This window comes from Lagenorhynchus albirostris, chromosome 17, assembly GCF_949774975.1.
Source record: "Lagenorhynchus albirostris chromosome 17, mLagAlb1.1, whole genome shotgun sequence".
Lineage (NCBI taxonomy): Eukaryota > Metazoa > Chordata > Mammalia > Artiodactyla > Delphinidae > Lagenorhynchus > Lagenorhynchus albirostris.
This window is the reverse complement of record NC_083111.1, coordinates 2,707,205-2,728,917: the sequence shown is the minus strand read 5'-3', so window position 1 is coordinate 2,728,917 and position 21,713 is coordinate 2,707,205. Positions and strand designations below refer to the sequence as shown.

At 45.1% G+C, this 21,713-nt stretch overlaps 1 protein-coding gene across 12 annotated transcripts in view; it reads left to right on the top strand.

The window, feature by feature from the left end:
- The window catches only part of RB1CC1 (RB1 inducible coiled-coil 1), a 60,560-nt gene extending 39,111 nt beyond the window's left edge, over window positions 1–21,449 (top strand). For 11 of the 12 annotated variants that reach the window (XM_060127829.1, XM_060127823.1, XM_060127825.1 and 8 more), the window contains 9 exons: window positions 7,896–8,061; window positions 10,416–10,524; window positions 10,608–10,836; window positions 11,959–12,013; window positions 13,014–13,061; window positions 15,122–15,180; window positions 16,838–16,974; window positions 19,241–19,311; window positions 20,054–21,449. In XM_060127829.1, coding sequence (XP_059983812.1) covers window positions 7,896–8,061; window positions 10,416–10,524; window positions 10,608–10,836; window positions 11,959–12,013; window positions 13,014–13,061; window positions 15,122–15,180; window positions 16,838–16,974; window positions 19,241–19,311; window positions 20,054–20,131 — 952 coding nt within the window. In that variant the 3' untranslated portion in view covers window positions 20,132–21,449. The remainder of the gene's footprint in view (window positions 1–7,895; window positions 8,062–10,415; window positions 10,525–10,607; window positions 10,837–11,958; window positions 12,014–13,013; window positions 13,062–15,121; window positions 15,181–16,837; window positions 16,975–19,240; window positions 19,312–20,053) is intronic. The other variant, XM_060127822.1, reaches the window with a different exon arrangement.
- The last annotated feature ends 264 nt before the right edge of the window (window positions 21,450–21,713 follow it).

The window sequence follows — 21,713 nt, the reverse complement described above, 5'->3', positions numbered from 1 at the left end:
TTTTGAGAGGAATAATTTTTGAAAATTTCCTATGTTTTCGGGATCTTCTTATTCCTTTTTTAAGTTATAAATTTCCTTTTGGTTTGTTTGTAGTTCTTTCCCTAAATTCTTCATTTGAAAGTTACTTATTTTCATTCTTTTAAAATACTGTATGTATGTATGTATAAAGAGCAGCAGTTCGTAACTTCCGGGTTGGTGCTGTGTAGCTTTCTGGTGGTTATTTTCTTGATATTACGATTTCAGTTATTTCCTCTGTGATTCAAAAGATAAGGTTAAATGCTGGGTTTATACAGTGGTGAGGGTTTTTGCGTTGTTACTGTTGCTGCCGGATGTTACTGCCTTGGCTGAGAGAAATTGGGCTTCCGCATTTCCACTCGTTAAAATTATCTGAAGGGGTTTGTGGCCTAATAAACAATTTCTAGAACGTTATCGGTTGGTTCTATCATTAATTTTTCCAAGGGAACACATGTATAGGTATATTTGCATTGGCTGTTTTAACCTCTGGCCGGAGGTTAAAGGGACTTTTACACCGCCTCCTGTGATCGACTGTCCGCTGTGTGGTGTTCATACCCTGGTGCGCAGTTCACCCTCCGCGTCTGTTTTGAAGACAGAAACCCTTATGTGTTCTGGAAGGATGGCGGGCTCTTAGAGGAACTAGGCCATACTCGAACCTTCTCAGAGCTTGGGGGACGCCGAGGTACCGGCAGTCACCGCAGAAGGCCGGGAGGGCACCGGTGACACAGCAGGAGGACAGACGCGGGCGCGCCCACCGCGGCTGGCGGCCGGCGGGGCCCCTGCGACGGCGCGGCGGCTCCGGGCGTCCCCGCGGGGCCCAGCGATGGGCTCGGGGTGCGGCTCGGCCCGGGACTGTGTTCCTGGACGACGGGAGCGGCCCCGGGGAGCAGGCCCAGCCGCCCTTCTCCTTCCGGACTCCACGCTCGTCCTCCTCGTTGGCGGATTTCCGGTTGCAGACGGGGTTCCGGGAATAATCCGGTGCAGGAGAGGCTCTGGCACTGGGGTGGGCGCAGCACGGCTGGCCGCCCGGCACCGAGCACCCTGGCCTCCCGCGGCTCCCGCGTCTCTCTCACCCGCACTGACCTGCCGGAGCCAGGCTCCTCCGACGCGGCCTCTGTCCCCCGTCTCCCCTCCCTGGAGCGTTCCCGCCACCACGGAGTGGATGCGCGGCTCTTCGTTCACCTTTCCACACGGACGGCCTCTCTCCCATACTCTGTTGGCCGGTGCTCCCCCGGGGCGGGCGTCCTCGAGTTCACTGCTGATCATGGGCGCCCCTGCGCGCCGGGCTCTCGTCCTGCCCTTGGGCTCTGGAGCCAGGCCCGCGTGTTGTGCAGCGTCCTCTGGAAACCGGGCCCGCCAGTCTGCTTCCCTGCCGGGCTCGCCGTGGCTGTGATGGAGGGAAGGGAAGCACCTCCTGTGCCCGCCTGGCGCTGCTGGGGCTCGTGTGGGCCCGCCTCGCGTCCACCACGTCGTCACCAGGGTGTCCCCCCCCGGCGTCCTGGCTCCGTGGACGAGACAGTGTCCTCTTCCTGACAGGCGGCTCGGGTCACGCGGTAACTGGGGAGAGCACGGTCAGGCTCTCGGCCTCTACAGACCCAGGAGCGAGCCCTGAGCCATCTTACGGAAGGGAAACGCTCACCTGCTTCAGAATCCTGAGGGCCTCAGCCGCGATTCTCCTGTAGGACTTGCCGAGGCCCCGTACACTGCCCGTTTCTGCCGCACACGCGTCTGGCAGCCGCTGGGAGACGGGCCCCGCCGCAGGGCAGCTGGCATGGGTTGCGGGGCTCCCACACAGCAGGAGGCTGGGCAGGTGTCCAGGAGGAGCTGAGCGTACTGGGTGCTGCCCACAGCCCTCGGGGTCCTCACCCGCACCCTGGACGGGCGTCTCGCAGGCCTGGACTGCTGGGCACTCAGAAATCTCGCTGTGCTGACAGGCTTGTGGGCTCCCGCGGCCCTCATTGCTCACCCCGCCGGCACTCGTGTCTTGCCCTGGTAGCTCAGGTAGTGGCTAATTCCTGTTTACCAGGCCTGAGGAGCATGTTGCCATAAGTGGGTTGCATTAGTGTGATTTCTTGAGGGATAGCAGGAAGATCGATAATGCCTGCCAGCGAGACTTCAACAGAGGCCCGGAGAGTTGATCTAATCCTGGATAAGACAGAGTCGATTGCGGTCCCTGTTGGTGAAATCACACTGCTTCCTGTGGTCTCTACCCGGGATTGATAGTCTGTGGCCTGTGGGAATCCAGCCCACAGCCTGGTTTTGTAAACACAGCTGTATTGGCTCACGGAGAGGCCATTTCTGCTCTGTGGCTGCTTTCAGCAGAGTTGAGTAGCTGTGACGGAGATTGTCTGAGTAACATTTATACTATTCAGTATTTGTCTTTACAGAGAAAAGTTTGTTTATCCCTGGTCTGTACTAATAAGAATAAAGGGGGAAGAAATCACCGAATCAGTAGCTACATGTCAGGTAGTAGTGGTCTTGTTAATTTGCTCCAGTGAAGAGGTTATGTATGAAATAGCAGTTTTATTGGAGTCACTACCTGATTAAATCATGATAACCCGTTGCTTGTTTTTATGTGTCCGACAGGACGCATACTTAAGTTGAGCGAGATTGTGGTAGAAATCTCCTCTGTGTTTCAGGGATTTTATGGCTCTTCCTGCCGTAATGGTCCTCGTTCCATCAGTAGGGGGACCAGCAGTGATTCGCCAACAGTTGCTTTTACATCTGTTCCATTTCAGATCCTGGATGGAAGGACGCGACTCTTGTGTATGGTTGTCAGTGGTGTCCTGGTGGACCACAGCGGCATTAGAGTCACGTGAGAGCCGGTGCTCAGGATTCCCTCAAAAGTTGATTAATTACCTTCCTTGAATACACACTCAGCCTGGAAAATGGCCGTGGGTCTCTTTGAAGGTTGGAAAGAAAACTCTGTATAAAATTTTGGCATTGTAGTTGGTGACTGACTCAGGTCTTGGAATTGGGTGAAAGATGGCGATTCTCTGGAAGTTAGATCTCTGAACGCCAGCTACTGGGTTTTTTAAAAGTCAGTTGAAAAGCCTTTATCGGCCCATTCTGTTAGAGCCCTAGTGACAGCCACTGCCAGAGGTTTTTCTGGGTCAGACTTTCGGTTGCTCAGGCTCTGCTGCCTGTGAGGGTGCCACGTCCTGCGTCTGGTTAAGTGGTGCTGGTCGGCCCCTCCCCTCCAGAGCCTGTCCTGCCCGTGAAGCTCGCTGAATTTTACTGGCTTGTCCCGCCACTCTCCCTGTCCTGCAGGCGCCCTGCAGAGCCTTCGGGGTGGTGTTTCTGAAAGCCTTGGTGAAGGAGCATTCTCTGGGCCCTACCAGGGGTATATGATAAAGCCCGAGATTTTAGTTTCTTTTTAAAGTGTCACATTTTGTCAGTGGTAACGAATTATGTCATTTATTCATTGAAGTAATGTTGATCATTTTTGAGAAAACATCTATCAAAGACGCAAGTCTAAGTAACCAAAGCTTGTCATTTTTCAAATAGAAGTAGCACACCATGAAAGAAGGTGCTCCTTCGGCGCACACAGAACAGCTGTGCAGGTGCTTTGCCATGAGACAGACGTACCTCGTGATGCAGAAGGGCTTCGTAGGTACTTCTCGTTTTGTCACACAGAGGATTAAAAGGTCAGGATCCAGTAATATTAATAATTTTACTGCATCAAGGATATTCCAAAGTAAACCTGCCTTCACTTGGAGCGCCTTGAAGTGCAGGATACAGTGATTGAGAGTATAGTTGGTGCTGCTGTCTCTCCATTAAGGTGTCAACAGTTTTATCATCTGTGCGATGCCAGCAGGGAGTAAAAGACAGCATCTTGGCGTCATCGTGTGAGTAGTTCTGACCTTAGTGATCCCTGGACAGTGTCTTAGTTACCTCTGGGGTTCTGTGGATCACCCTTTGAGAGTCACTGGTATAGAGAACCAGTTGGCACTTTCTGTGAAGGCTTCCTTTTCAGTATTCTAGGCTTTGTGGCCTAAGTGGTCTCTGAGCTATTTAGCTTCGCTGTTGTATCAAGAGGAGTGAGAGAGATGAACGAACAGGCGCGGCTGTGCTCCGGTGAAACTCAACAGGTCACAGGCCGGATCTGGCCCGCAGGCCGTGGTTTACCCGTTAGGTCCACGTTTCAGGCAATCACCACAGCAAACTGATAATAGCTAATATTGAATCTAGAATCTCTGGTCTTTACATCCACGCAAATTTTGGCCTGATTCTTCCTGTTCTAACTCTCATTGGATCCATCCGTGTACATACTCCTATGATTCTGCCAAAATAAATGAAGAAAATCTTGCAATTGTATTTTCTCCTTGGTTAGATTTTTAGCTCCTCTGGGATCTGGGGATTTGAAAGCCGCTCTGGGTCTGGTAGTAGTGAAATGGTGGGAGAGGTTGTCGAGAAGGAAGATCAGCTTAACTGAGAAGGGACCTCAGGAAGGTGATCCTGATCTCTCCAGGGAAGGGGGTAGGGGAGCTTGGTGGGCACTGGGGGCTCCGCCGGATGTCTCCAGACTCTCGCTCCCGGAAGACACAGCTGTCCGGTCTGCAGTGGGGGCCTGGCTCCACTGGAGCGCCCATTGCCCTGGCGCCAAGGTGGTTGCTGCCTTCCGGTTGGAGCCGGCCAGAGAATCAGTTCCAGGTCCCTGTCTTGATGGTTTTCTCCCCTAGGGTCGTATTTGTATCTGTCTGGTATGAGCTTAGAAAAATAGAACCTCTTTTAAGTATTCCAAGAATAAAGGGTGTAATACTAGGTTTAGAACTTGTGTGAATTTGGGGAGGGCTGGCGGAGCGAAGGGTAAGCGTTGCTGCTGAAGGGCTGGGAATCGGTAGGTTCACAGTCACCTTAAGTACAAAGCTGGTGGCTCGTCAGGAAACCGTTACAGATTCTCTGGAGATTGCTGCCAGGTGTCTACTGAGACGTTGACCCAGGAAACCCCTTGTGACCCTCACTGCCCTCCTGTCTGGTCACAGCGCCCTCTGGAGTGATAGACTCTTTAGCACTCCTTCATGCAGGTAACTTTTTGTTGCCAAACTTGAAACCAGAGCTTCCTGGGAAGGGGATTCTGGATAGTGTCGTTCTCGGCTGCCGTCGCACAGAGGAAACCCTTGAAAGGAGTGAGGAGACTTGAAGGGAGTGGTGCTGATGTGACGACATGAAGGGAGTGGTGCTGTTGTGACGGCACCCGGGCCAGCTCCTCTCCCAGCCGTCCCCACTCGGCCGGTTGTCCATCTGCCAGCAGCAGCGTTGAGAGGCCACCTGCCTGGGAGAAACGTTGGCGAGATATAAATGGGAGTATTAATTATGTCTGTAATGTCAGAGAGGTCCCGCAGATCAGAGAGAAAAGGGCAAACAATCCATGAGAAAAATGGGCAGAGGATGTGAATCGACAGGTCAGAGAAGACAGGAGACAGACAGCCAGGGTGCGAATAGCTGCTCTGTCTACCTGGGATTAAGCAAATGCAGAATTAAAAGTGGGTGCCTTTTCTCCATATAACTGGGAAAAATGAAGTCAGTAGTATGTATTATTTTGAGAGTTGAGGGCAAGGGCTTTCTCACACCCCGTGTACACGGAACACGCATGCAGGACACGTGTGTGTGGTTTGTATGTGTCGGGAAGCCTGCCTCCCGTGCCGCTCATAGGCGTGTGTCCAGGAGCAGTTGCTGTGGGTCTGCCTGGGGACGGGAACACTGGAATAGGGTGTCGTTTCGAACCTCTTATTCTGTGATCTCAGAAGAGTTTTTGAAAACCCACGATCAACTACTCGGTTACTAGGCCCAAATCTAATACAGTCACTGATGGGGGAGAGGCCACTCTGGTGTGTGTTCAGTGCGGGTTTCCTAGTTACTAGGAGCACTGGGTGTAATAGCTTTGCTCGCACACACTGGTTCATGGACGTGGGGGAACCAGAGTTGCTCTGTTTCAAGTTCTGTGTGATGGGATGATGTTCCCAGCTGGTAACAGATATACCTTGCTTCCTTCAGTTTTAAGTCCAGGGCCTTTTTAAGGTTTTAAATTAATATATGGAAAGATAGGGTTGTGTAAGTTTCTCTTTTGGGGGAGGGCAACCTTTATTGATAAATTTCTTAGATTTCCATGGTAGTACCGCTGGATCAGAAACAGCTTTAGCTAAATTGTGAGATACTGGAACCCTTTTTTATGTCTTCTCCCCACACAACACAAACATGGCTCCTAATTCCCCAGAGGAAGCCCGCCAGTGATGCTGTTAAAAAAACTACTTAAAATATTCAGCTCTTCCTTACTGCTCAGTTTGCTAGGGTTAATGCCCCCTGAGGTCAGAGCCGTCTGGGGCCTTGGAGTCCTGCAAACTGCATCTGAATGATGGGGCTGGTGGTAATCTGGAGCGTTTTCTATGGGAGCCTCCAGCAGTGTGACACAGTGTGTACTTTGGGTCAGACTAATAATAACAGTCCCTCGATGTCATGGGATTGGTTCCAGGACGTCCCCCAATACCAGAACCCGCCGAAGCCCAAGTCAGCTTGTATAGAGTGGTGCGGTGTTTGCATATAACCTCCTGTGCACGTCAGAGCATCTCTGGATTACCTGTAATACCTAACAATGCAGGTGCTGTGTAAATAGTTGCCAGCCCTCAGGCAAATTCCAGGTTTGCTTTCTGGGACTTTCTGGGATATTTTCAACTCATGGTTGGTTGAATCCGTGGTTGCGGAACCCAAGGATAAGGAGGGCCGCCCATAAAGCCACGAGAAGCCCTGCCCCAGCACAGCATGGTTCTTGATCATTCTTTGTGTTAAAAGCTCTTTTTTTGTTGTTGTTTTTTTTGGCTGCGTGTGGACTTTCTCTATTTGCGGCGAGCGGGGGCTGCTCTTCCTGGTGGTGCGCGGGCTTCTCATTGCGGTGGCTTCTCTTGTTGCGGAGCAGAGGTTCTAGGCGCACGGGCTTCAGTAGTTGTGGCACTCAGGCTCAGTAGTTGTGGCGCGCAGGCTCAGTAGTTGTGGTGCACAGGCTTAGTTGCGCCGCGGCAGGTGGGATCTTCCTGGACCAGGGATCGACCCCGTGTCCCCTGCACTGGCAGGCGGATTCTTAGCCACTGCGCCACCAGGGAAGCCCCGTAAGTTCTCCTTTCTTTGTTTTTACTGCCAAAGTGTTCACCTTGCGGGTCAGTATATACCCTGTGCTGATGTCACGGGTGCTCATCCTGGGTGTTGGGGATGACCGTGTGTTTACAGAGTCAGTAGTGTCTGAACGTCCTTGTGCCTGAACTGTCCTTCCTGCCTCATCCTCGCACAGCACTGACCCTGAAATAGAAACAGCACTCCCCTCGGTGCACTGGGCAGCGTACAGGTGCAGGGCACCTAGGAAGGAAGGTCCTTCCCGCCTGTGCATGCACACGCGATGTGAGCACACAATTGCACTCCTACAGGATTCTTATTACTTAGCGTCCTGTGTCAGCTGAAACCTCTCATGCAGACATGCCCTGGTGTTCTGACCAGGATCCTTAACAACAGTCTTTTAAAAATCTAAATTCACTATATGTCATTCTTTCTAGACAAAATTCTTCAGTGACTTTACATTGTACTTAAAATACATTTGGTTACTTTTTAAAAAAAATTTTATGGTTGAGAGTCTGCCTGCCGATGCAGGGGACACGGGTTCGTGTCCCAGTCCGGGAAGATCCCACATGCCGAGGAGCGGCTGGGCCCGTGAGCCATGGCTGCTGAGCCTGCGCATCTGGAGCCTGTGCTCCGCAACGGGAGAGGCCACAGCAGTGAGAGGCCTGTGTACCGCAAAAAAAAAAAAAAAATGTTATTGAAGTATAGTTGATTTATAATGTTGTGTTAGTTCTGTGTAATTTTGAAAAAATTAATGCTGTATTTAATTTTTAAAGTCATACCATTGAATCTACCAAAGAAGATTCTTCAAGCCTAGTCGCTGAACTTCAAGAAAAGCTCCAGGAAGAAAAAGCTAAGTTTCTAGAACAACTTGAAGAGCAGGAGAAAAGAAAAAACGAAGAAATGCAGAATGTGCGAACGTCTTTGATTGCTGAACAACAGGTTTGTAGGTCTCCCACCTTACTGCATTCATTTGAGGTCTAGAGGAGATGAACATACATTCACAAGTAAATTTTCTTTGTGTAGCTGAGGTTTCTTATATCTTAAATGTGATTTTCCCACATTGATCCTGATGGCATTTATTATTAAATATCTTCTTCGTGATAGAAGCATTTTCTTTTTAACCGTCGTTATGTCACATAGTAGGTGCTTCAGAATGAAGCAGTGCTAGGTTAGAAAGAGGCAATGTAAATTCTGTTCCTGGTTGCCTAGCTACCTGTGTGACCTCGTAAACAGCATTTAACCTCTTCACATCAGTTTGGTGTTTTTGCAAATGAAAGTGTTTGTACTGCTGCATAGATGATATTTGAATTTTTTTTTCTAAACTCTAAAGTTTTATTCTAAATTACATGCTGATAATTCTTATCCATGTGATAGGCTGGCGGTAGGTTATGGTGGAATACTGTTGAACTTTGGTGATTCCCTTATTAATATGGATCAGTGGTGAGAGCTGACGCTTGTGAGGTCAGCAGCGGCCAGTCCACTGAGGGTCAAGATGCCCTGTGAGGGAGCATTACATCAGCTAAGGTGCTGGGCGGCAGTGGGAGAGGAAATGAAGGAGCGACGCGGTTGGATTTCTCCGTAATCAGGATCTCTGGCTGGGGCGCAGGGCAGAGTGAGGGCTGCCAGAGCAGACCGGTGTGAGAGCAGGTGTAAGTCAGGCCAGGGGTAGCACGACATCCTTTTTTATCCCGAGGAATACGTTTCTGAGACTGGTAGGCATGTTACAGTTAATGTGCACATTTAATGTGGTGTGGTGTAGTTTTCCTTTTCTTATTGTCTTTTTAGAGTTAAAAAAAAATGTCAACCAGAGAACAGAAAGAAAATGTAGAAGTAAAGCTCCAAACACTTAGGAACTTTAAATGTTAAGGCCTGGGGAAGGACAGAGGAGCCTGGAAAAGGGGGAATGAGAAAGAGTAACCGGAAAGAGTGTGCTTCACGGAAACCAGGGAAATGCACTGCCCAGGGCTGGGAGGAGCCACCAGGTTTAAAGTGAAGAGGCCATTCAGGTCTGTTTTTAGAAGTCTGAAGTTGTGCATTCTTTCATGTCTCCTCCTCCTCCGTGAGCTAGGTCTTTCTCTCCCGCTTTCTTGCTGCCTGTCTCTGTGCTCCTGTGAGCCTGTGCAACTGCAGACTTCCAGCATTAAGGGGGGATGAAATAAGATGGAGACCAGCGTGGAAAGCTGCCAGCCATCTGATCCAAATGTAGTTCTTCTTTTAATAGCTGTCAGACGAGAGGGGAGGTGACTCCTAAGGTACCTGCCAATTTTAAGTGGTGCTTGGATGTTAAGTGGTAGTTACTTGAGTTGATTTGTAACTAGCTTTATAAGGGCTCCTTGGCCCTAGTTGGCTCTTACATTAACTAGTCTTGTTTCTAATATGTGTATTATAAATTGTGTTAACTTTTCTGAAAATCCATTTGATATTGCAGAAACAGCCAGAGGTTATGAAAACAAAGTAACTAATGTACTATTATAAATATTTGTTAATTTTCTACCATAAATGATACAGAGCAATGGTTTAATACAAAGGCATATCATAAATATTCTTTTTGAGGGGATCTTCCTGTCTGCTTTCTGGCTAGAAATGAGTTTAACTCAGTGTTTAACAAATTCACTAATTTTGGCCCAAGAATGCCACGTTCTTGTTAAACGTCTCTGTTTCTAGCATCATTGGCATTAATGATTGACTGGAGGATCTTGACTCTTAACTGTGGAAATTGGCTCACGGGATCTCTGCAGGCAGCTGGCATGTATGAGATCCGCAGTGAGCAGGCTTTCCTAGAAGTCGAGGAGTGGCAGGTCCAGCCATTATAAACCAGCAGATATCCAGATGAGAGGAGGAGATGGGATACAGTCATGTCCAAAATGTGACTGTGGAATCGAGATTTAGCTAAGGACAGAAGGAAGATTCCAGAGGCAGGGAGATCACTAAAAGGAACAGTTAAGTATATAACAGCACTGGTTAAAGTGTTGGCTATTTTATTTCTTTCCCCCACATTTAAGACATATTTACTGATGCTTTTCCTCTGACAATAAATATGTGGACAATAATGTGAAAATAGCATTCATTTTCAAGATATTAAATTGGAGCATATCTTAGTACAGAACTAGGAAAATGCAATCAAATGTGTTTACCACAGCGTGGCATTTTTATTTCAAAATAAACATCACTTGTGAATTATGCTTTTTCTTCTCCCCATAGAGATGCACCGTGCAAAAATAGACGTATTTTCTTTAGCTCTGGCTGCCCTGTGCATGCAGATAATTTAAGTAGTTATCGTTCTGTTGTTGCAGACCAATTTTAATACTGTTTTAACAAGAGAGAAAATGAGAAAAGAGAACATAATCAGTGACCTCAGTGACAAGCTGAAAAGCACGATGCAGCAGCAGGAGCGGGACAAAGGTCAGTGGCGCTTCCTCACGCAGCGTTGTTAGTTCCGTGTCACACGCAATGATTGTAACGCTCACGTCCGCCCGGGGCTGCAGATTTGATCGAGTCCCTGTCCGAGGACCGCGCACGCTTGCTGGAGGAGAAGAAAAGGCTGGAGGAGGAGGTCAGCCGGCTGCGGGGCGGCGGCCCTGTCCCCTTCCCGGGGGTGGCCGCCGCCCCCGAGCTGTATGGGGCCTGTGCGCCCGAGCCCCCGGCGGAGGCCCCGGATGCCCTCGGCGAAGGCAGGCCGGACTCAGCGCTGGAGACCAGCACGATGTCTGTCCGGTGAGTGCCCGTCCTACTCGCCGGGGGCCGCGGCCCGTGGACCTGAGAGCTGCGCGTGTGAATTCTCTGTGCCGCGGCCTGTGATAGCGCCACTGATGGTGTGCGGGAATCCACTTCGGCACGTTTTCATACCGTGCCCAGGTGCCACCGCAGCGTGCAGGCGGCCGGGCGGGGACCCTGCAGTGGGGTCCAGGCCTCGAGGCCATGGCGTCAGGGGCGCAGGACTTCTTTAGGGTGCGTCCAGCGTGCTGAGGCCGTGCTATGGGGAGGGAGTTGTCACTTCTGTGTGGAAACTGAAGTAAAATCAGATAAAATTCAAACTCACGGAAGCAGAGAGCAGGAAAGTGGCTGCCAGGGGCTGGGGTGGAGCATGGGCGGTGTTCTCACCGAAGAGGTGGGTAAATGACGTGAGGTGATGGGTGTGTTAGTTAACTTGATGGAGGGACTCCTCCCACAGCGCACATGTGTATCAGGCCATCGTGCTGCGCACTTTAGATGTATTACGTATTACGGTTTTACTTGTCAGTTATGGCTCAGCTTAAAAGAATGAAATAAAAGCCTGCATGCTCGCTCTTGTTTTCTTTTCTGATTAGTTTCTGACTACCTCAGTGTGATGGGCAGATTCACACATGACAGTGACTAGGGCTTTGTAGACATGTAGGAATACTTTTGTAGTCTTTATATAGATTTGGTTTGTTCTTTATGAACTGAAGCTTTGAGTTTTATAGCTCACTCAAGGACTTGTGGCATTTTGTTTGTTTCTAGTTTTAATGGTGAAGCCGCCCAAGAATGACCGTTTTATCTGTAACATGGATAAGAAGAATGGTCCCTGGGAGAAAGCTTGAAATTTCAGACATTATCCCTAGAAAAATGCATGCACAAAGTTTTGCTCATAATTTCAAAAGGTTTATCAATCTAGATTCAGGATCTGTGGTATAAATTTCATACCATCCTACACCATCAAAATGGGTCCTCATTTAAACAGGCTGCTTCTGAAAATTTAGTACAAACCCTTAAATCTGTAAAGTGCTCTGTATTAACAGTTACATTTCTAAAACCTTATTGGAGACTGTGAAGTCCAGAATTTTAAGACTTAAACTAAAATAAGCCATTCTCTCTTAGAGAAAACGTCCACATGCTCTCTGAAGAAAGGCAGAGGATAATGCTGTTGGAACGAGTAAGTGCATCGTTTTCTTGAAACACAGGGTTTAATGAATATGTTCACTCCGGGATGCAGTGAAGTAAACCTTATGCTGAAAGCAGACTTGTGTTTTTAGATTAGGTTTTTTTTTTTTTTTTTTTAATTAATTTTTTTGTCTGCACCGTGTGGCTTGTAGGATCTTAGTTCCCCAACCAGGGCTCAAACCGGGCCCTGGCAGTGAAAGTGCTGAGCCCTAACCACTGGACCGCCAGGGACTTCCCCAAATTAGATCTTTTTTAACAGTTATTTTTGTGGTTACTTTCGAGAAGTCCTGTCATCTCTGATCCAAGTGGCCAGGAACAGTTCAGGATTCAGCAATGCAATAGAAGTGTGAATTTCACTTACTAATTTCAAAAAACAAAATATTAACTATTTTCCAAAGTAGGGCACAAGTAGAATATGGGAATAATGAAGAAAAGTTCGGGTTTTTATAGTGATTAATTGAAGTGAAGAGAAAAAATGGTAATAAGGGGTTTCTTCTCAGCTGCAGACGTTACACATCTTTGTTCAGAGACCACTTTTCATTGCTGAGGCTTTGAAGATTTTTAACACTTTAGCTCCCTACAAGGTAACCGTCTGATAAGGACTCAGAGGCAGAATTGTACAGACCCGTGCTCTTGCACGTGCGCTCCCGTTAGTGAGGGTTCGTCAGCATCTGTTGGCACGAGTAGTATAATTGCAGACCCTCCTCCTGGGCCCGACCTCCTAACAGAGCCTCTGGGGATGGATCTCAGATAGTCACTGCGTATTTACAAGGTCACACGTGGTTCTAATGCATATTAAACTTTGAGAATCCTTGGCTTAAGGAAATAAACCTAAAATTGTTCTTATTCTCTTTTAAGCCAGTAAATAAGACAGTTGGAAAGGATTCCTAGAAAAGAATGTCCCCACAAACCTTTTATGGTAGAACCAGACTTGAGCACGCAGACTATATTTTCGAGCATAAACCAGGGGTCTCTCTTTCCCACCCCTGCAGACACTACAGTTGAAAGAAGAAGAAAACAAGCGGTTGAATCAGAGACTGGTAAGGTCTTCTCGCCCAGTTGATCTTGACATTTAAACTGTTTGCATTGCATTTCATTATAAAGATCAGAAGGCTGTGTGGCGTGATTAGTTCTTTCCTGGTAGTTTTCGTTGAGCTGCGCTGGTCACTGATGACAGTTGACCCTTAAGCCTGACCACATGCACTGTCTCAGTCTTACGATGTTAAAAGCAGCTGGCAAAATCCAGATTGTCTTTTCTGATTATTAATAAGCTATAATCTCTTCGGATTGCATAATTACACGTGTTTATAATGTCAGGTTGGGGCTCTTGGTTAAGTGCGCAGGTAGTCAGAACTGCTCCTCACGAGGCTCTTGGCGCGTCCGCCCGGAGGTGTGTGGAATCAGCACATTCTGTCCGTCACGGATTTTCTTTCTTTCTTTTTTTAACTCAAGGTGTTTGAACCTGACACCTTGCCTGAGACCCTGCGTGGCCCTCTGAATTGCCGTGGCTTTCCTCTAGCCTGTGAATCTAGCCAAGTGCTTGATGAGTCAGTTTTACAGTCAATCTTACCTGCTTTAATAAAGCAGTTGCTTCATTTTTCAAATTCTGGTGATGACAGTTCATGAGGAAATAGGAACAGTTTAAGGCCTGTGTTCAGGACTTCTGAAAAATTTTAAGGTACAGATTAGAATTGAGTTTTTTTTTTAAATAAAGTGTCTTGTAGGGAGACATCTGTGCTTTCTTTCGTTTGCCTGCCTTAACTTGAACAGCAAAAATTACGTATTAATTCCATGGCTCTGTCAGACTGTCAGTCATGAATTTATCACCAAAACAATTCTTTGAAGGCTATTTGCTGTTTCCGTGAGTGAAGCAAACCCTTTTCAAGGAGCCTTGGAGGAGTTTCCTGTGGCCACTGGGGACGCTGCACAGGACAGACATGCTCCACGTGTGCTCCGTGCAGCGAGCGTCCCCAGTGGGATGGACACTGTGCTGGGCGAGGGTTTAGGCACTTTGTTCACGGGTGTGCTCCTGGCACCCGGAACAGTAGGTGGTGCACAGCACACAGTAGATGCTGGGGAAAGGCTTACGAGGGAAAGGGTCTGGTCCTTCAGGTCCAGAGCGCACCCGCTCCCCTGCGAGCGGCGCCTCCGGGTCACTCGCACTTTCCTGTCAATTGCCAGCTGTGTTCTGCCAGGGCTCCCTCACGTCTAAGCCCTCGTTTGTAACAAATACGTGGAGAGCTCAAGCTTTTTTAAGAAAATCTAAACAGAGTTGAATACAGTCTGAAAAATGGATCATTAAACTTGTTCTCACTGGCAGCATGTAGACTATTTGGATGATTTTGAAGACAGGTTGGAATACACTTTTAGGTCTTTCTAGTCAGTATTTGTTGTTTTCTTTCTCTTTTGTTTTTAAACATTAATTGAGACCCTTCGTAGTGTTCAAAGGGAAATGGAAGAAATTCTGAGCGTCAGAATTAAACTTATGAACAAAGAGAAATCCATTTTTTCTGTCCTTGATTTGTGTGGTTATAACTGGGCCCACACTGCTTGGGAGGGATACCGTGAGACCCATGTCCCATGTATCATGTGACAGTGTGAGAAATGTGCGGAAGCCTGACTGAGGAGCGGAGAGTCCCGGCCGAGCTGAGGCAGCCACAGACCAGTTAGCCTGTCCCGTCGTGTCCCCTGCGATGCTCACTGGGGGGGGGGGGGGGGGGGCAGGGGGGCAGCCCCTTCCTTGTGTCATGCTTGCTCAGAAGAGTGGGTTTTAAACTCTTCTCGAAAAACATGTCTCCTTCCTAGTGATATTTTTTAGGATTAAATATGTATTTATAAATAAAATTCTATATTCAGTCTTTAATCCAGCCAAACCTGATTAAGAAATAACATAAGTAAAAGTGTAGGTAAATTTGTCCACTGAAAGTAATTGTTGAAGGAAAGGAATTACATTAATGGAGCAGAGAAGTTTGGACCCTGAAGGCTGGGACACAGACGTGAATGTGTGTCACGTTGGAAGAAGCGTTTGCAGTGTGGACCTAGTAAGTGCATCGAGAGAACATGTTACTTGTGTAAGCTTTGTGAACTGTTCTCTCTCTAGATGTCTCAGAGCATGTCGTCCGTGTCCCCAAGGCATTCGGAAAAGATAGCTATTAGAGAGTAAGTATTTGATTTGTATTTTGTGCTTTTTTCTGTGAAAATGATATACCGAACTGAGTAGTATTGAATTGTCAATGAAAATGTATTTCAATGGCTATAATCTTTCAACTTCAGGTTCAGTCAGCTGAGTGTTTTGTACTCATTTGTAGTTAACTTTTTTTTTATTGAAAAGCAAGGTTTTTCTAAATTGTTCTGGGAACATCAGGATTGTATTCGAAGGCCTTCCTGTCATAGCTCTAACCATCACTTACACATACATTCCTGAAGCCTTTGGATTCTACTTCCTTTTCAGCCGGTGCCACCTCTCTTAAATCCCGTTTGTCACCTTAGTCTTTTTCATTTTAGATTGGAGAATCTTGGTATTTGAAGTTGGAGTGTTTCTTCATTTTTATTTCTCAGACTTCATTTTATTGATATGCTACAAATCCATAATACACTTAAAATTATCACTTGAATAACTTAATAGACAATATTCCAGGACCAAATTACCCCATAGTAATGTATTGATTTTTGGCATGGGCTACTGGAAAGGAGGGTGTCTGATAAAGCATTGTTAGCAGCTCGTGAATACTGGTCATTTCTTCTCTACTTGTCAGGACTGACTTAAAAATAAATAAGACCCTCTGTTTTGTCCGTAATAGATCCATTGACCATATGTCCGGTTATCAGGCACTCCCGGTTACTGATCTTTAACTTCTCATTAGACTTTTATCTTTTCTCAGTGATTTGGAAGGGCTGGGTGTATCAGTCTTTATCTACCAGCTGTATGTCAAGTCAAATCAATATAAGGTTTTCAAAGATTAGAGAGAGATGAGCTTAAAAAAAAAAAAAAAAACTGCCTCAGAGAGGCCCTATCTTCCTTTTTTAAGGTATTATCCTCCAAAACAGTGCCTGTCACATCTTTTTAGGCAGGCAGTTAAGTGTAGAATAAATAATTAGTGGATGATAGACTGTTAACTTTTTAAAGTTTCCCCAGTGATGTTAATGATTTATTAGGTGTAGGACCCACTAAGTTATCTTAGATCTAGGTTAACTTTGAACTGATATTCCAAACGACACTTCCGAAGGACCCTGGAGAGACAGACACCAGCTGAGACACCCTAGGCGGTCACACCTACTCTCTCCTTCTGCGCCCTCCTTGCTGGCTTCACCCCGAGTCGGGCTGTTGACTTGTTTGAGCCTAACTAAGTACATGCAGCTGGTTCAGTTGGGTTTTCTTTCAAATTGAGGAGACTACTTGGAGACCGGAGAAGTAGTATAAGGTAGTTCTTTCTCTCCCACTGTGACTAAGTTTGCTCCCCCAATTTATGTTTTTTATTGTAAAATGAAAGATGAGGATGAATGCCTTCTTTCTATACTAGATGCACTATAATGGGTATTCTTTGTCTCCCCCTCACCCAAGCCTGTTTTGGGTTGTGCTCTTTTAAACAGTAGATTTATTGGAAATTTTATGTTTAAAAATTTTGGGTCTTTGGCGGTTGCTCGCGTTAGCCTTTGAGCGTCTGTGTGTGTCCAGCATTCCCGTGAGGGCCTGGGTAGAGTAAAAAACAAATCATGTAAGTATGAAATTTCCTATTGCATTGTTAATTGAATGTTTCGTTGAACGTTGCAGAATCAAGGTGACTCCTCAGATCAATGAAATCATTCCTTTGTTCAGTTTTCAGGTGGGAGATCTGGTCCTCATCATCCTGGACGAGCGCCATGACAATTACGTGCTCTTCACCGTGAGTCCCACCTTGTACTTCCTGCACTCAGAGTCGCTGCCTGCCCTGGACCTCAAACCAGGTGAGGGGGGTAAGTGTCACATCTGTAACCAAAACAATAAACCTAGAGTGGAGAGAATATATGAAAGGTTTTTCTCCCACGTTGTCTAATGATGTCAGAATTAAGTAGGTGAGCAGGAACTCTGCCTTATCAGGTTTTTGTTTGTTTGTTTTTCTAAAATCTTCATTATCCAGATTATTGTTTCTGGATTCTGCTGATGCAGTTGGGTCAAGTATCTCATACTCTAGCAATAGCAGAATTACACTGTCAAAATTCTCATACCTATTTAAGCTTCAGTATAACATGCTTATTTGTTTATAAGGGCATTACTTGTTTTGGCAAAAATAAATTCTTTTAAATTATAAGATGTCTTTTCTCTCCTATTTATCATCCTGTTTCTACCTTTTTCTTTCATTGAACTTGTCAGTAATTTTTTTTAAAAAGGCAATAAGCTTTGTTAAAGTATACTAAATTACAGTTAGTATATTACTATCATCGATTACATTAATCTTTAAAGAACTCAAAGAGAACAGAATAGGTACCCTGGGATACTTAGGCTAAATGGAATTATTCAAACACAAGACTGTGTGTCCGTTGGGCTTGATGCTCCTATTTGAAATGACTTGTGAACATGGTCATATGCCCGTTCTCTGAAGTAGGCCACACACGATCACACCACCATGGCTGTTGGTGGTGGGTTGTGTAGAATGTGACCATGAAAAATGAGAAAAGAAGCTTGCAATTTAATTTACTGGTTTTGTACCTTGAAAACAATGAACTTGATTTTTTTTCTTTAATTTTTTTGGTAGGTTTTTTGTTTTTCATTTATTTAGACTAATTTGAAAATGGTTTTTAAATTTACCAAAAAAGTTGCATAAATAAGGACAGTATAAAAAAGCCCGATATCCCTTTGCCCAGAGTCACCTGCTGTTAACGTTCTGCCCCATTTGCATTACCTCTGCCTGTGCACGTCTGAATGTACTGATCCACAGCTGTACGCAAGCAGGCGCACGTTTGTTTCCAGGCAAAGTGACATCCTGCCCCTTGAACTACTTCACTCTGCATTTCCTAAGAACAGAAAGGGTTCAGTGTTTACATCTAGTAACCGCTCACTGTCTACCGCGCGCATTTGCATTGTGAAGACTCTCACAAGTCCCACAGAAAAGAATTTATTTAATAGTCTTACTTTGCCACAGAACTCAGGCCCCCTATTTTCCTCTTCCTCCATCCCTCCCTCCATCCCTCCCTCCCTCCTTCCCTGCATACATACATGCATACATACGTACATGCATACATACAGAACAGGATGCCAGTTGGGGTAATGCTGCCTACTGACTCCTTGCCCAGGGGGTGTGTGGGTGACCAGGGCGTTGTTATGCCCATGACGGGGACTCATCACTCCTTGGACATGAGTGTTAGATGATTCTTTTCAGAAATTGTGAATTATCCTTGAAGGGCTCTATTAGTCCTTAGACTAATATCCTGTGGTCCAGGAGCTTTTTTATCTTTGTATCACATGGTAGTGTCTGTATGTTCATTTCAGATGGTTTATTCAGGATATCTTTTTTATATATCATGCCAAGTAAGGTTTATGGAATAAAAAATCAGTTTTAGCTTCTCAGAGGCTTTACCCTTAACAGATAATTTATTGGTCGAATACTTTTGGAATCAGCTCTTTTATGACAACTTCTCTTCCGATGAATTTTAAAAGAGAATGAGTATTTATCTCTTACATACTTTGCCGTGTGAGAACTAGCTTTTTCATCATGTCTCCTTCCACATTTTTTTTATCTCCCCTCCACACAAGTACTGCCCTTTAGACTTTCTTTCATCCTTATTAGTTATTTATTGTGCACTGACTGGGTTTGCATTGCGGTGCCAAAAAGAAAAGAGCAGACAATGCTTTGCTTTGAACCTAGAATATAAATTTTGTCTGTGTAACTGTCTGCTTTCAGTAGCAGAAAAGGTCATGTGTTAGCACTTTCAGTAGGTGGCACTGCTGAGCTAATTTAGAATTCCTAGGTCTATTTGTTCATGATTTGTACTCAGATTGTGTTTTTGTTTCTTGAACTTTGTCAGTTCTGTGATTTGACTTACCATCTGCACTTAATGAGTAAGTGAAGCCAAAATTAGTGGTTGAAAAGTAAAGCGAATTCCGTTTTGTTTCATAAATCGCTATGCATTTCTGTGATTTCACTCTAAGAATGTCATTAAACTGTTGTGACTCGGGCAGTTACGTTTTCATGAATAATTATAGTTGTACTTTCAAAAAGAATTTAATGGTTTGATTCCATAGCTTCAGGTGCATCTCGAAGACCATGGGTCCTTGGAAAAGTGATGGAGAAGGAGTACTGTCAGGCCAAAAAGGTAAGCCCATCGTGGGACGTGGACCTAGGAGTTTAAGAAGATTCTCAGGATGCTTTATGCAGAACAGTGCTCTTCTTGGCCTTCTAATTCACTTGAACTAGGCCTGAATTTAATGAGTGTGAGTTTGCACCAGCAATTTTATGAATATTTATGTGATTTACCTTACAGTAGTAGAGGTAGATGGCCAGCAAGCTATCAACATATCCAGGAAAACTACAACAAGTTTCTGTTCTGAGTATTAAATTACTAGTGTTTTCATGTGCTAAAAAAGGAACACAACATAACTGGTGATTGATCTGTTTGTAGGTAGAGCTGATGTTTCCTTACTTTTATAATGCTACCCCCAGTGAAGAAAGGTAATGTGAGATATTGATGGCTCAGAATGCACCTGACTGATGTCGGCAGTGTCCGTGCTGTAGAGTCAGAGCAGTGAGCAGTCTTCCTAGCTCGTTTGTGGACCCTGTGCGCCAAAACAGCAATAGAACTTGATCTGTGTGTTGTTGAGGTTTCTTTGATGTTTAAAATAATAACATATGGCTCACTTTGTACTGTATTATTTAGCAGTGATTACCGACCCTTCCGTCAGTATTAGTGGCTCGTCTGTTATATGCTCATCTGGTGAGGGACGGATCTGTGTCCTTTGAAAAAGACACCCCTCTTCCCACAATGATCGAGCATGGCATAGTGTGGTAGGATGGTACCTCTGTAGTTTGGTTTAATCACCCTTTTCTTTCTGTCTTAGGCACAAAACAGATTTAAAGTTCCTTTGGGGACAAAGTTTTACAGAGTGAAAGCTGTGTCATGGAATAAGAAAGTATAATTTTGGAAGAAATTGAGACATTCTGTGACGTTTTTCTGATTTGTCCCAACAGTGCTCATTCATCACTCCAAAAACAGCAGGCCATCTTTTTATATACAAGTCAACACGACAGCATACTTCTTTCGTGTATATCATTTACTTTCTACCTGGCTACATTTTAGGAACAATAAATTCATCAAAACCCTTGGCTGAGTTAAAATGGTTTTGTTTTTGTTTTTCTACCCAAGTAACTCTAGAAATGCGGACCAAACTAGTTCACCTTCTCAAAGGGCACACCCGTGCACTGTGGTTTATGATCAGCCATATTCTTTGCCTGTTACATATACCTTAGCTTGAACTTAGATATTCAGTGTTAGTTGTTATTACCAGCATTTGTCCTTTTGTGAAATCAATATCAGAAGACTTGCACTCTTTAACACATTCTTTATAAAATGTATAAATTCTTCAAAACTATTTAAGGAGGAGTGTCACTGCATGCAGATAATCATAATTTTGAGTTTGCCTCTGTAGATTACTAAAACAAATCGTTTCATTTATTTTTTTAATGCCCTTTGATGTTTCCAAACAAGAAGGAACTCTAATTTGATTGACTGACTTTCCGATCGGCCATAATCATCAAAAGCACTTTGAACAGATTGGTCGCCTGGGTTCTACAGGGAGGAGTGTGCTAGTGGTGGTTTCTCAAGCAGCACACAGACCTTCCCAACACTTTATTTTTCTGTTTAGAATAATCATATTGATGAGGTCGTAATTCATGGTTCAGTTTCAGAAAAAACATATTCATTGTACATTAACCATTTAGAGGTCATTTAAATATAACAAAATGTTGTATTGTAAAAGACATGTAGAATTTTAAAACAATAAAGATTTGAACCTGTAAGTGTGTTTGCCTTTTAAAGAGGGATACATGTTTAATATATGTGAGTGATTGCTGGGAAGCGTGAAAAACTTGTTCTGTATCATATCAAAAGAGAAACATGTTTATTACAAAAATGTTCTTTAACTATATGCTATGTAACAGGGTAAAACAGTGTTACGTAGAGTAGAGTTGTGTGAAGCCGATCTTTAGCTAAGTGGCCACGGAGCAGGGGTATTTAAATGAGTAGTTGAGTTGGTTGAGACTTGTTTCAGGTTTGTTGCTAGAGAACAATAATAAAGTGATTCTTTTTTTCAGAAAATATTTAATTTCTTCGTAAAAATAAGTTAAATATTTTTTTAAATATGTATGTCTAATAGTACAGAAAATGGAATAAACACCATAGTGTATAGAAAACTGAATTTGACAACATATTAATGAATAAATGAACAAATGATTTCACATGTTTCTATTCAGTCCTTCCATTACATCTTCACGCAGAGAATGTCAAAGCACTGAAGAACTTTATATGCAGAGTGGTCCTGCTGAGCAGATGTGGTTGGTCTGAATGAATCTGCCGGGGGCCTGTTTGACTTGAGATTTCACGTGGTCATTGTGCCGTGGGGCTGTGGGCTGACGTGTGACATCTCAGGAGTGTCGCTCTTTAACATTGGCTTCTGTTGCTTAGAGTTTTTCTTATATCCCATTTCATATCCATGCTATCAG